Source organism: Elephas maximus, chromosome 8, assembly GCF_024166365.1.
Source record: "Elephas maximus indicus isolate mEleMax1 chromosome 8, mEleMax1 primary haplotype, whole genome shotgun sequence".
NCBI lineage: Eukaryota > Metazoa > Chordata > Mammalia > Proboscidea > Elephantidae > Elephas > Elephas maximus.
In genome coordinates, this window is record NC_064826.1 from 80,670,680 (window position 1) to 80,686,394 (window position 15,715).

The following is a 15,715-nucleotide window of genomic DNA, read 5'->3' on the forward strand; positions in this document are numbered from 1 at the left end:
TATTCCTGCCTTACCCTCAACTATTGACAGGCCTTGGATTAAATTGGGGGGAGGGAGGGCAGCTATCAGAGAGACTCCTCTCATCATTTGCCATTTGATGTGCCAACATGTCTACATCTTCTCCCATATTCTTCTTTCTCTCTCTTTTATAAAAAAGACAAAGATGAAACCTAGCAAAGTAGAACCTCTCATTCCAGCTCTAGATCCAATGAGATTCACCTTCTCAACGGCTTTTTTCTCTCTCTCCATCCGCACATTTTCACAATTTCGTTATTCACATCAGCATGCAAAATTGTTCTAAAATCACCCTTAAGAAATGAAAATCTCCCATGGTTCCAAATTATTTTATCTCTCTCCACAGACGGCATCTCTCTGTCACAACCAAACTTCTACATTTGTTATTTCCACATTCTAACTTCTCATTTTCTTCCTCAACCTGCTTCAGTCTGGCTTATACTTTTATTGTTTTATTTCAAATGTTACTAAGGTAAATAATGAGGCCTAATGGCACAATGGCGAAGTGCTCGGCTGCTAACTGAAAAGTTAGTGGTTTGAACCCACCAGTGTCCCCTTGGGAGAAAAGACTTAGCGGTCTGTTCCCATAAAGATTAAGCCTAGGAAACACTATGGGACAATTCTAAGCTGTCCTATTGGATTGCTATGAGTCAGAATTGACTCCACAGCACACAACAACAACAAGGTAAACAATAGAAGCCCTGGTGGTGCAATGCTTAAGTGCTTGGCTGTTAACGAAAGGATGGAGATCTGCTTCCATAAAGATTACAGCCAAGAAAAACCCTACAGACAGTTCAACTCTGTCACATGGGGACATATGAACCGAACAGAATCGACACTACCCAACAAGGTAAATAATGACTGCCCTGTTTCGATCTCCGTCTTAAAAGGTAGCTCTCTCCTTTTGACTTCTCTGACACCACACTCTGTTGGTTTTCAGTATCCTTCTCTGGTTACTAGTTCTCAATCTCTTTTCTAGTCCCTCATCCACTGGCCAGCCTCTGAATACTGCAGTCACTAAAAGTTCTGACCTTCTCACTATATGCTATATCCCTGGTTGGCCTCAACCAGTTACATGGCTTTAAGTAGCATACATTTACAGACAACTTCCCTGTTTAGATTTCCAGCACAGATATTTCTTCTGAGTTTCAGAACCACCTATCTAACAATCCATAGCAATTCTCTACTGGAATGTCTCACAGGCTTCTCTAACTTAATGGGTCACAAGTAGATTCTTAATCTCTCTCTACCCAACACCACACATACACACAGACACACAGACACACAGACACACACACACACAGAGTTGCCCCTTTCCTAATTAAATACGTTTCAAAATAAATAAATCAATGAGAACTCTATCTTATCAATTCCAAAATCTGGGAGTCATCCTTGATACTTCCTTCTGCAATGGCATCTAATCCAACACAAAGTCTTATCAATTCTGTATCTCAAATATCTCTGCTTTCTCTACTTTTGTCACCTCCACTTTGACCCAAGTAATCATTGTATCATACATCCTACTAGCCTCCTAAGTAGACTCTACTGTATTTTCTAAACTGCAGCCCAGAGTAACTGTCTTCAGACACAAATATAATCTTGTCACTTTCTTGGTTAAAGGCTTTCAATAGCTCCTATTATAATTAGGGGAAAATCAAAATATTGTAGCACATGTATAAAACCGTGTGTGTGTGTGTGTATTTTAACCCTGCATGCCTCTCCACCTCACCCTGTGCCTTCTTCCTCCTCCTCACTTGCCAGATTTTAATCCTCCTGGCCTTTTTTTCAGTTTCTTGAACACACCAAGCTTTTCCTATCTCAAGGTCTTTACACTTGGAACTGCACTTCCACATTTTCACCTAGATAATGCCTCATCATCTTTCAGAAAATATTGCATTCCTAGAGGTTCTTTTCTTGATTTCTCCATTGCTAATCAAGTTTTTTTGTTGTATTATTTCAGAAGCCTATATTTTTTCTTGTTTAAAGTGTCACGACCTGTAATTGTTAGTTTGTATAATTATTTGTTCAATGTCTATATTCCTTTATAAATTGAGCTTCAGAAGATTCCAGACCATGATTATTTTGTCCACAGCTATATTTGAAGGAACTAACTCAGAGCACAGAACATACTGGCTATGGAATCAATGTTTGTTGAATAAATCTTGTAAGAAAGACAATTGAGGAAAATGAGTAACTAGCTCATGAGAATGGGAACAGGGACCTGACCCACTTGACTTCCAACAGAGTTCTTCTTGCACACTACACTGTCTTTCCACTTCTTGACTCTCCTAACCCAGTATGGATCTTGAAGCTCAGGCCCACCAAGAATTGCCAATGACCTCAACATTGATTTGGTTGCATTGATCGTAGTTCCAAGGCCCTGAGCTGTGGTATCTCATCAGCTGATTTCTTGGGCTTTCTCTGCCTTCATTAGGTTTACAGATGTCCTCCTGTTCTTTGCTCTCACCTTCCCAATTCTTCTGCACTGTTAGCATAATGCTCATCTTTAAAACACTTTTCCACTTTCCTATTTATATTCCTTTCTTTACTTAGTTCATGGAAAACCATGCTAATTATGCAGCGTTCTTTTTCCCTTTAAGCTCGAACTAATCTCTTACTTCCTACAACAGAGTAAAGCACTGAAATAAAGTGAGGCATATTGATCCACATACCGTCTTTCTTCCAATCCAGAAAATTTCACAACCAGTTCAACTGGGATAGAGTAAATGTACATCTTTCTCATAGATTCATGACTTTTCACAAATCTAATCAACTGCACAGAAAAAATAAAATACCAAGAAGATGAAATGTGAAACAGACATATTGATGTGATAAAACTGTCCTCCATTAGCACTGCACCATCTTGGCGGCTTAGCAGATCATGTGGAGTAAGAGGCAAATACAGCAACTACAGAGATTAAATCCACAGCTCTCAAGGGAGGGGTGGACAGAAAAACTCGACAGTGTTAAATGGGGATGCACAGAAGGTAGTGAGAGAAACCTCAGACACTGTAAAAAAAGTAACTGAATGAAACCAACAATACACAAGAATGAATTTCAGAAGTCTTCAGACATGGCATGTAGCTGATTGACATGCCAAGCTCTTCTAAATGAATCCAAATCTAGACATCCTAGAAACTCCCCACTGGCCTGAAGCCCAGATCCTCCAAAGGCACAGAACAAATCAGCCTTGGTTCTCAGGATGCCATTCCTTCACATCTCCCCCTCAGTGTTCACTTAATGCCATCTTCCTTTTTATGTTTTTAATGCATTATGCATTGTGTTCTGTCCCAGTTCTACTTTGAGATAGTTTTTCTTTTTATAAAATAATCTTTTGAATATTTTCAGCATGCTAAGTAAATAAAGCTTTTTCATGTCAGAGCTGTTTCTGCGATAAAAGTGGCAAGGAAAATTATAACTAAATTTTTGAATTTGAGTAAAGAGGAACTTTGGATTTGCAGTAAATTTAAGTTTCAGTTGTCCAGATAAAACTTAGATACAGTTGTTATTCATATTTAAATGCCAAAAAACCAAACCTACTGCTGTAGAGTTGATTCCAACTCATAAAAACCCTATAGGACAGAGTGGGACTGCCCCATAGGGTTTTCAAGGCTGTAAATCTTTAGGGAATCAGACTGCCATATCTTTCTCCCATGGAGTGGCTGGTCGGTTTGAATAGCTGACCTTTTGGTTAGCAGTAGAGAACTTTAACCACTGTATCACTAGAACTCCTTATTATTCATATTAGTCCTTAAAAAGAAACTATTTCATAAACAGCCAGCAGTACTAAAATCAGAAGAGTTTATCTCCTAAGTAGAAAATGTTTTTTGTCATCTTATCCAAATACAATAAATTAAATTTTCACAATCCAAGTTTATATAAAAAAAATTAGGATAGTGATTACCTCTGAAGGGAAGTAAAAGGAGATGCAATTAATAACAAAAATCTAGATGTAGGTAACGTTGTCAATAATGTTCTATTTCTTATGGTAGCATAAACTTTTCACACACATTAGCAGGGTCTCTGCATGATGTATTTCACAATAAAAGCTTAACGAGTTTGTGTACAATTTAAGGTAATTTTACATTAATGTCGGTTATTCTAGTTTACTTGATTTTTGTTTGTGTTTTCATGTTTAAGGCTCTTTCATGTCAAATACTGTTGAACCTCTGTATCTATAGGTTCCACATCTGCAAATTCAACCAAGTGCGGATCAAAAATATTCTGAAAAAAAAAAAAGACTTTTTTCTGGCCATTATTCCCTGAACAATAGAGTATAACAATTATTTACAAATCATTTACACTGTATTAGGTATGGTAAGTAATCTAGAGATGATTTAAAGTATACAGGTGGATATGCATAGGTTCTATGCAAATACTATGCCATTTTATATAAGGGACTTGAGCATACCTGCAGGTGTTTGGGGTGGTCCTAGAACCAAACCCCACCAATGTTGATACTGAGGGATTACTCTATGAGTAAAATGAACTTAGATAATGTAATACAAATAATATAATGCTCACAACTTGATACATGTGGAAATGATAACAGAGCTGAAAATATAGAAGATGAATTTGGTAAAGAAGAAAAAAAGCCTCTTGGGTACATGCCAGCTTTGAGTCTATGATTTGTGACCTGACCTTACAGAGTTGAAAATAGCCAGCGACCCCAGAGGACTAGGGGATGGAAATTATGCTCTTCCCAAGAATTGCCAACACAACAAATAACTGTCCATCCAGCAAGCATGGCAGTCTTTGAATGCCAGCCAGTCATGAAAATGAGTTGCAGCTGCACAGAGGGTAGAGGCATTATGAACTTTCCCCCAAATCAGGGTACTAACAGCCTCAATCCAGCTTCTACTGCATATCAGTGACAGTTATTAATTTACTCCTAGTAATTGCTTATCGCTCCACCTCCCCTAAACACAGGCATACACAAACACACACACACACCATTTTTTAGTGGAAAAAATTACTTATATCACTTTCTGATCTTAAGAAAATCACTGAAACCCTTCAGGTCCTCATATAATGAACACAGTTGGAATTCTCAGGCAATCAGGCAATATAGTACTTCATAAATACAAGTTGCCCTTTCTGTTACTATTAACATCGTCATTACTATCATTATTATTTAAATTCCTCAGAGTAATCCATATAGGAAAACAATTGTCAGGAAACAAGTAGAGAAAGAACTAAGAATTCTAACATCTCAGCCAACAATAATGAGAGAACCAAACAAGTATCTCTAATCAGTAGAACAAATAAAAATTATGCCTCTTTCAACATCAGCCTAAACAAATTATTCGTAGGATCCTGGGACATGCACACTAAATCATAACTCACTACTAGCAACATTCAAAATCAGTTGTGAAGAGCACATATTTTCTAAGGAGGGTATGTAACTTAAACTTTATCCAGCCTAGAATCCAAGGTCATATTCAACAATGGTCTTAAAATAAGTTCCCTTTCAGAAATGAATACAAATAAAACTTGTGTCTAATACTGAATACACACTGAAAATGAATTTTCCAGAAAATGGCCAAAGCATGAAGTCATCATTATGGACCAGACATGGTTATTAAATAGCTAACACGTGCCAAGCCCTTTACGTAATTATTACATTTACTATTTAGAACAACTCCAGGAGACAAATGGTGACATTGCTACTTTTCAGATGAACTAGCTGTTTGCTCCTGGAGATAATGGAACGCAGTTTAAGTTTAAAGAATTAGAAAAAAACTACAGCCAGAATTTGAACAAAAGTCTTAATGCTTCCAAAGCCCATTTTTACCTCCAATTAAGTAAATAAGTTCCAATTTTTATATATTAGACGGCTGTGAGTATAATTAAACACAAGGAATTTATGAGCTTCCAAACCCACCATCAATAGGGAAGTCACCTGAAGTTGTGGTTAGGCTTGTGAAAGTAGATTTATACTTTCCTTACTTCTTTCTGTCAATCTATGACACGTATATTGGGTCCAAGGACTGGAGTTTTACCCTTGAATTGAGCAGCATACCTAGATCAACTGCCTTGGCCTCTTGATCATCAAGTTCTACTCAATGGAGCTCATCAAATCTGACTGAGAATCAAGAACAGGGCTCTTTTACAGCTAGACGCCTTATTTAGATTATCTTCATTTACCAGGCTTATGTGAACACATCTGTGGTCTAACTAGGCTGGTCTCCTCAATTCCTCCCATATACTTCATTTCATTGCCCCCTCCGTGACTGTTCACACATGTTGGTAGTTTTGTGTAGTACATTCTTTTCTGTCTTCTGCTCAGAAAAAATTTCCCCTCCTAGAGGAAACAACTTCAATCACTTAGTAATGATAACTTTTGTTATGAATTCTTTTCAAATCTGTTGTCTTATGTCTTACTCACTTGACCTTGTATTATTTAATAATCATTTGAAATGGGTAATTTAGCTTTAGGTTTTAAGGCTACAGTTTAAACTTTGAGAGTGGGAACAATTTAGGTTCAATGTCTATAGGGTTGCTCTGAGTTGGAATTGACTCGAGGGCAACGGGTTTGGTTTTCTTGGTCTTAGACTGCAATATTCTGAAAACATGGAGGATGTCCTGGTTGATCAATTGACCATGCCAGTCTCTTTGCTGGAAAACAGATAAAAAGAGTATTTGGGACCTGGCCTTTATACCATCATGCCTGACTCATACGTTCATGTGTTGGGGACAAATAATGAAGTCAGGCCTCATGTACGAATGACTTGTTTCTGAAATTTTTCTAAGTTTCATAAATGGAATAGAAAAGGCACTAAAATAAGACTGACTTGGCTTTAAATACTGACTTGGCTGCTTGGTTGATGAAATAAAAGAGTGACACTAGGAAAGGTCCTTTTTTGTTTTGTTTTGTTTTTACCTAAACTCTATAAAATGCTACCTCCTTCACAAAGTTGTTAATATTGGAAAAAATGTATTTCAAAGCACCTGGACCACAGTTAACTATTAATAAATCATGTCTAGTATTATTTCCACAGGATAAATAGATCAAGGCACCCTATCTTCCAAGGTGATCTGCTTAACTCCTGGTATTTTCTTTTTTTGCCTTGACTACATAGTTTTGTCCAATAATCAATAATAGATTGTGACCAAATTAAAATACATATTGGATGTATCTGTTAATAATAGAACATGTAATAAACATTGCTTTAAAAGCTACTCAGGTAGTTCAAACAAAACCATCCAACTCTCCAAGAAGTTAAATATGTTTATTAGAGAAATCAATGCGTATTTTTATTTTGCCTTCATAACAAGCTCCTGCTGACCAAAGGTGTTGGAGACAGGTTGAGAGCCAGTGTTCCTCTCAGAAAGGGCAGGCTGTGGCTCCTGGAGGTAAAGGCTCAGCATGAGAGAAGTAGAAAAAGGCAGTAGCTAATGTTATCTGCACCGGGCTCTGTCCTAAAGTTTTATATGCATTGTCTTCTTAGCTTCACCACAACCCCTTGAAATATGTACCATTATTTTCTCCTTGTACAAATAAAGAAACTGAGTAGTGGGGCGGGGGGGGGGGGGGAGAACTTATTTAGTGCCACAGTTAAATTGAGTGAGATATCTGAATTGGATTTGATTGTCATTCAATTTGAATGACACACAATCTCTGCATTAATCAGAAGCTTTGTAAATCACAGAGGACAGTAGTCACACACAATTTTTTCTCTCTTTCCTAAAAAAAAAAAAAAAAAACTAGAAGTATGCAAAATGAGTCTTTATATACTATCACCTAATTATCTTGGTATTACACATTTGGCATGTTGAAACACATATCTGCAAAGTGGCCTCCTGGTAATTTGACTAAATTACCAAACCAAAAAAAAATTGTCATTGAGTCGATCCTGACTCATACCAACCCTACTGGACAGAACAGAACGGAACCACCCCGTAGAGTTTCCAAGGAGTGCCTGGTGTATTTGAACTGCCAACCTTTCAGCTAGTAGCCATGGCACTTAGCCACTACGCCACCAGGGTTTCAGACTAAATTCCTAAGACAACTAAATTAAGTAATTTAACTAACCCTCAGTCTGGTTATTTAGATATAAAAAGACTATTTGAATGAATAGACTTAAAAAAAAAAAATACATGTGTGTTCTCATGTGTGTGTATTGAAAATTCAGTAGTGAAATAAAATCTTGTTCACATCACAAGTAAACTGTTTCTCACTCACCATTATTTGAGCATAGAGTTGTTGGGGTTTTTTCCCCCCATGAGTGTTTGTGTGTGTGTGTGTGTGTGTGTGTGTGTGTGTGTGCGTGCGCCAAGATCTATTCTAGTTTTTATTAAGGCCAAAGACAGGCATTATTATGTTGGGTAGCTGGGCCATGTCTCCCATCTACCAATAACATTCAGTGCTAGCTGGCAGCTAAGTGTATATACGAAAATGTTAAATTGCTCGTCAATATTGAAAGAATATATTGGGGGTTCTGGCTAATAATTAAGCTAATACAGAGACCCAATTCAAACTTTTTATGCAAACATAATCCAGATGAAGGAGTTTGACTTTACTCTGATCATATTTGTATCAACCAAACTGTCAGTTCGAATCCACCAGGTGCTCCTTGAACACTATGTGGCAGTTCTACTCTGCTCTGTAGGGTCGCTATTAGTCGGAATCAACTGAATGGCAACAGGTTTTTTTTTTTTGGTTGAGCAATTTAGTCAAATTACCAGGAGGCCAGGGTGTTTCAACACTCAAAATGTTCAATACTAAGATAATTAGGTGATAGCATATAAAGACTATGACGGAAGCAAATATCATTGTTTATGAGTTCCTAATGTTTCTACAGCAAAGACTTCAAGACCAGTTACATCCTTGAATGAAGGCCAAAATCTCAAAGCAGACTTTGTCATGGGCTCTGGAGAGAACTTCTAACGTGTGCCAACATAAATGGATGAAACCTAAATTATGGAAAATCTCATTAGATAATGGCAAAACTCACCATTTTTCTCTCATCATTCCATTGTCAGTCAAAACCAGAAGTAGACATCTACTTCTGTGTTTTGTGATACACAGTATGGACCTTGAATAAAAACTACTTTTCCTCAGAAAACCAGCAACACTTGACCAGTAGCCCTTGAAATTAGAGTGTGAGTCATATAAGGAGGAGATTTTTTACCTCGCTCTACAGAGTACATGAATGGCTTCATTATATTTAGAAAACTTGATAAAAAATTGGTTCGTGTGCCTAAAAGAAGACTTATAATGCCTGGGAAAATGTGTAGGAGATCTTACACGAAATTTACAGTTGCTGTTAATTTTGAGAAGATTGATAAGGGAGAGAACTTATGTTTTGATTTTTTTTTTTAACTTTTGAAAGAAAAAATGTTATCTATGAATTACTTGTGCAATTAAAATTAACTCCAAAATGGGGCATAAAATATTATATGTATAAAATTTTTCCTAAGATAAGGGTAGTGTTTTAATCTCGTGAATCCCTTACGTATTTTGGCTCTGGAGAAAAAAGGATATATTATCTGGTCATAGACACACTAGCTTCAAATTGTGTACATTTGAACTAACTGTTTACAAAGCTTTTTTTTTTTTTTGCTTTATCGTTTTGTTTGTTTTTAATCAAATGCATTTGACAGATGTAAATATGAAATAATACTTTGGAGCAGTTTTTATATATAGTATCTTATTTGTGTTGCTGTGGTATGGATCAGGACATACAGTAGATGAATATTTGACCACGGTCTTTCTTTTGGTCGAGTAATTGCCATCGTGAATCAGGAGTCCACAGAATATGTGTGTGTCTTGATTAAGCTGTAAAAGTCACTCACATTCATTAATCAGATAAAGTTGCAATATAGAAATCAATAATTACTTGGAAAAATAAGCAATCGCTTAAAATTTATATGGTTAGATATGGACATTTTTAATATTTTAAAAGGCTACGTTGTGATTTACATTGGGAGCAACTGTGCTTAGAGAAGTTCTTTTACTAAATTAAATTTTGTAAAATGATTATCAAATATAGATTGATGGAATTAGAACATGGTATATATCAAATGCAACTCAACATGTTGTTTTGACCACCAGCATTTAAATCTTTAGGTTCCCAGGTGCCTACCCAGAACAGAAAAATGAGATCCTCTAGCATCTAGGATCCAGTCCATTCCCATTAGTGGTGATGCGCTGGAGGCTGAGAAAATGACTCTCCCAAGATCATGTAGGAAGTTGGAAGCATAATCCTGTCTCAGTAATTCTTACCCATCCATTGTATTTCACATGGCTATTCTCTTCCAAGGAGCCCTGGTGGTGCAGTGGTTAAAGCCCTGGGCTGCTAACTGAAAGGTCAGTGGTTCGAACCTACTAGCTGCTCCACAGGAGAAAGATGTGACAGTCTGCTTCTGTAAAGATTACAGCCTTGGAAACCCTGTGGGGCAGTTATACTCTGTCCTGTAGGGTCCCTAGGAGTCAGAATTGACTCAATGGCAATGAGTTTGGTTTGGTGGATATATCTCTACCAAAGCAGATTATTCGATGGTTCCTTCATTGTTAACGAACAGTTATGTCTCCTGATTTTGTGTTTTCAATGCAGGTGACTATACATTTTATAACAAAAAATCAAGAAGAACCAAAAATGTTATAAAGCCATTTATAGCTATCTTTTTATATGAAATTGTAGTTCAATGATTTGTTTTTCTTCTATGTGTCCATATTCTTAAGGCTGACTGTAGAAATCACTCCTTTTCAGATTATGAATTGGTGATTGAAAACAAATCTCTATAGTCATCTATCTTAAGGATTTTAAGCCCTTTATCTTGCTTCTATTTTATTTCAAGACACTTTTTTTTTTTTTTAATTTGGATTTGGGGACACATAAACAAAATAGTTGCCTAAATCCTCAGTGTACTTTCTCTAGATAAAAGCCTTTATGGTCCATAAATAAAGAATAATCCCTTCATGGTACAGCTTTTATTTTCACTGAATTCTAAAATTTATTGCAGAAGTCTTGTAATAATGGTATTAATGAGTTGCAAAAAAAAAAAAAAGCCATGGCACTGATAAAAACAAGCTCTGACTACAGACTATGGCTGTCCTGACAGGTTAATTATTGTAAAATCTCATCTCATGTTAATACATAATGCAGATTTTTAATTCCTAAATTTCCAAAGATGTTCACAATTTTATCTAGTTCTTGCTCCATCTCCTTAGAGTGTCTTTGGGATGTGATAACTGGTATTATTATTATTAAAATATGAGGAAATAAATCTGTTGCCTCAGACTGGAACATAGCATCACACGATATGGCCTCAACCACTCTTTCCATCCTTATCTATCACTAACACTCAGCCTCAGAAAAATAGCAAAGTCTACTCTTCCTGGTTCACATGCTCTCCTTTCTCACCTCTCTGCCTTCATTCATGCTGTCTGAAAGACTCTCCTTACTCACATCTTCTATTGCCTTTCTGTGTATTCAGTATTAGCTGCTTGCATTTACTCAGTGCTTACTACCTGCCATGCATTTTATGAAGAACAATGACGTGTCTGAGCCTTCTAACAATCCTTAGAGGGAGGCAGGTACTATCACCATTCCCAGCTTACAGATGAGGAAACTGGCTAGTCACCCAGCTAGTAAATCTGGGATTTGTATCTAGGTGATCTGACTCCAGACCTTACACCATGATACATTAACACTGTGATACATTGATTACGAATTCCAATGAAGTTTCAAGAGCAAGATGAAAATAGTATTTCTTCTATGAATATTTCATTGATCACCCCAATCTCTCTTCCCTTCATCTGCCTCCATATCTCTCTGAGAAATTATGTCACACTCTAATTTCTCACCACTAATAAACTTAGTTATGTACCCACCTTACTTTCTCCATGAGGGAGAAGCCTTTTGAGGACAGCATTCTGATTCATCTTTATACTCTCTGTGGTAAATAGTACAGCACCTCACACATGGTAAGCCCTCTATAAATATTGGATATATGAATTTATCATTGAGAGAATTGGGAAATAATTCAGATTATACGAAAAATGATTTCCCAAAAGCAAAAAAAAAAAAAAAAATTAGTTTATCAGCCTATAATTTGATAAACACAATGGTCCCAACTGAATATTTATTTCTTCACAAATTAAAAGTTTTAATTTGACTTCATAAAAATGACCAACTGTTTAGGAATTCTAGTTTCAAACCTATTCATTCAGTCAGATGTATTATTATTTGACTTTACTGGCTAAGACAATAGGATTCAAAATTATTGTTCTAGGAACCCAGGTGAATTTCTGTTACTCTAAACAACCTGTTCAAAATAGAAATAATTTTTATAATAGCTACACAGATGTGGACTGATTTATTTGCTTTTCACTGAGTTCATTAAAAAATTTTTTTTCTGTACATACACATATGCCAAGTAATCTGTAACATTAGATAGTCTTAGAGGAAAGAAAAGTCATTTAATTTTTTTTACATAATATGAAACTAACGTAACCTTTTTTTTATTCTTAAAGGTAAACTGGACACTTTAAAATTATTTAGAGACATTCTAATTTTATTAATTCAATTTCTTGAATTTCAAAGGGGGAATGTTTTGAGGAGTATTTGAGGTTTCATCATAACCGATATCTAAACATTGACATTAAATTTAATTTTGACAGTTGCCCAACAGAAGTTTTAGAGTCATTTTCTATTTATATAACAACAACAATGATAATAATAACTACCACTCTCAAACTAATCACTACCACATACAAGGTATAGACTTACCAGATTAAAGGTTTGCCTTTTATCAGTTCACATACTGAAGTTTAATATGTACATTGATAAAAATCACTTGATAAGGAAAAAGGTAATTAATTATTTGGAGGTTAATAGAAACTTCTCATTGAATTCAGAGCAAACATTCTTGGAATAATTAGATGTTAGAACCCAGCACCATTTTTCCTTTTTTTTCTTTCTTTTTTTTTACTTCTTCAATTTAGAAACCTTCTCACTTTGAACAATTAAAATATAACAACTAAATTCTCCAAAACACAATCCTACCTGTTTTAAGAGCGCTAGAGCATTCAGAATGATTTTTCTTGAACTTCTAAGTTATCAATTTCTCTGTCACTCAAAACTCAAGTAAGGAAACCATTGTTATTAATTACACTTCTGGATTATCAGCGATATAGAATAGCGTCCTATTAAATTATCCTGAAAAGTAGAATTAAGCTAGTAACCCCGAGGGATGTGGAAGTTATATGACTTGAAAGAGAAGAGAATGCTGTTTTCCACAATTAGGCCTACACCAGGAGTAGTGCTGAGTTATTTCATTGATTCTTAGTGGAAGGAATGGGCCTCTAAGATTATCCTCAAGATTCCATATAAGTGAATAAATCAGAAGTTTGGTGGGTCTGATATCTGACCTAAAGGAAATTAAGACACGTTTCTCTGAGCAGCTGGGTACTCTTTAGGCTGAGTTATCCTCCAGTTAGAATGTTGCTACATACCATGCCATTGGTTGTTTAACTTATTGCTTACCACTTGCAAAAAAATTTTCAGATGTGAAGAATTTTCAGAAAATTAGTGAGAGAAAAACAAAGAACAGGGTTGTTGTGGTTCTAATAAAAAATTTTATTATTATTATTATTATTTTTTTAGGTTCTAAATTTTTTTAATACTAGGGATGAAATGTGCTCTCATGCTCTTTTCATACTCACAACACGTTTCTCTTTTTGGGCTATTAGTCTTGCCTTTAGTGTTTTTTTTTGTTTTGTTTTGTTTTTTAGTGTATCTTGGGCACAGTTACCCAGTGAAAAATACACAACTCTACCCCTGCTCATCATTCCCGGTACAAGAAGATGTTGTAACATGCTCCTTTTGATTTTCCTTCTGAAAGGAAAAAGAAACATTCTGCTCTTGATAGGTTTGACCCCCTAATCAGCACTACTCGGCAGCCCTTTACAAAATCAGCCAGTGGAAAGGGCTCCCCCCCGGCCCCAACTTTAAACATAGCCATTTAATTCAGTAATAAGCTCAGGTAATTAAAAAAAAAAAAGACAGCAATAATTAAAAGGACAACATAAAGAGCATAGCTTGCCAACACGAACCTACACGCAAGCCAGGGGAGGTTTATGATTTTCTTCCCCAGGGAGGAAGTGACTAACGCACGCACACTGACCATCACCGTAAAGAGGTAAAGAAGAGAGTGAAATGGCTCAACGTACACACACCCCGCTCCATACCGGGGACGAGTCTCCGAGCTGCGGCTTGTACTCTCGGAGGGCCAGGCTGAAGCTGACCGCTCCCACGGCCACGCTGGACACCCCCAGCCCTATCTCCAGCACAGAGAGCACCAAGAGGCTCCCAATAATCTGGCCGCTGGTGCACATCCTTCCTTGGTCATCATTCCTTCCAGCTCAGACAGGGAAACCAACCATCCACCTTCTTTCTTCCACTGTCCTTCTTACCCCTTCCACCCTCTACCAGACCCCCAAACTTTTCTTTCTTCACCAGCGAAGCATTAATCACAAGGACTGGATTTCCAGAACGGGAGACCCTCCTCCCTGGCCGCGCCAGAGGCAAAAGATCTGCTCCACCTCTGGCACGTTTGGACAGGGCTGGTAGAAGAATTTGCCCGGGTTCGGTGGTCGGAGTGAAGAGAGCACACCACTGTAGCAGGGCTTTCAGGAAGGAGCAGAAACCTGAGGCTGCCCAGGAGCTTGGAGCCTGGCTCACGAGGCGCTGTCCAGAGTTCTGCCACGTCCCAAGTTTCTGCAGGAAGATCCCGCGCCCTCTTTAGCCTCCCAGACCCTTTCAGACTCCCCTCTCTTTCCAGGCGAAGGGGGTGAGATTTGCTTCCTGGGGATCCAAGAGTAACTGATCACAGCTTCTCTCTCCCGCTCGCTCTAGCCTCCTCTCCTTTGTTTTCGTGGTAACACGAAGTGTTTCTGCGAGTCTCTCTGGTTCCGAGTCAGAGTGGGCGAATGATATTCAGCACCACGCTCCTGACAGTTGCTGTGTCGCCAGAAAAGGCGACCTTGTCTGATGGCCTCTTTGCGTCTGGGTTTCTTTTTCCTCGTCGTTGTCCTCTTCCTCCTCCTCTGCCTTGATCTGTTTCTCTCTCATCGCAGTGACCTCATTGGGCATTAGGTGGTTGATAGAGGAGGAAAACGCTTGATGTATTTGTGGATCTAGAACCAATACTCCTGGCTGTCTGTTGATGGGCCCCGCCCCTGGACCCTAACAACAGGGATCCAAGCGATCCCTACCTCTGCATCTCCTCCACTAGCTCTCTCCTAGGCTTCTATCCAACTGAGAGGGGAGGCGATGCCTACGTCAACGCTGGGCTCGTTTTGTGAAAAACTTTCTTCTGCGTCTAAGAGAGGAGCTGGGGGAGTGAGCAATGAAAGGCAGAGAAAGCGCGGGGACTCGAGAAAGACCAGACTCTTAAATTCGCTAGGACTTCGAAGGACCCTCCCCAAGGAACTCCTCGGTCAGGAAGAATGAGACTCAAGCCTTCTCATAAGGAGGGTCCCCTCCCTGCTGTCACAACCTGTCACCTTCTTTGCCCGTCTGAGGAGGAAGAAGCAGTTGGCTGGGACTGCGCTTCTGTGAGGATGTAGTTGCCTTTCCTTCCCAGTCCGCAGACCCTAGCTCTCCCCTTGGAGTGCTGCCACACATTCTCAGATGCGCTGCCAGACCCAGCAGGGTGTGTTCTCACTCAAATTCGAGATTCGTGTATGTAT

General features: G+C 37.9%; 1 protein-coding gene across 4 annotated transcripts in view; it reads right to left on the reverse strand.

The window, feature by feature from the left end:
• TMEM196 (transmembrane protein 196) overlaps window positions 1-15,239 on the reverse strand; it is a 56,514-nt gene extending 41,275 nt beyond the window's left edge. For 2 of the 4 annotated variants that reach the window (XM_049894086.1, XM_049894089.1), the window contains exon 1: window positions 14,213-15,239. In XM_049894086.1, coding sequence (XP_049750043.1) covers window positions 14,213-14,359 — 147 coding nt within the window. In that variant the 5' untranslated portion in view covers window positions 14,360-15,239. Of the gene's footprint in view, window positions 1-14,194 lie in introns of all 4 variants that reach the window. The other 2 variants (XM_049894085.1, XM_049894088.1) reach the window with 1 other exon arrangement.
• Between the last annotated feature and the right edge of the window lie 476 nt (window positions 15,240-15,715).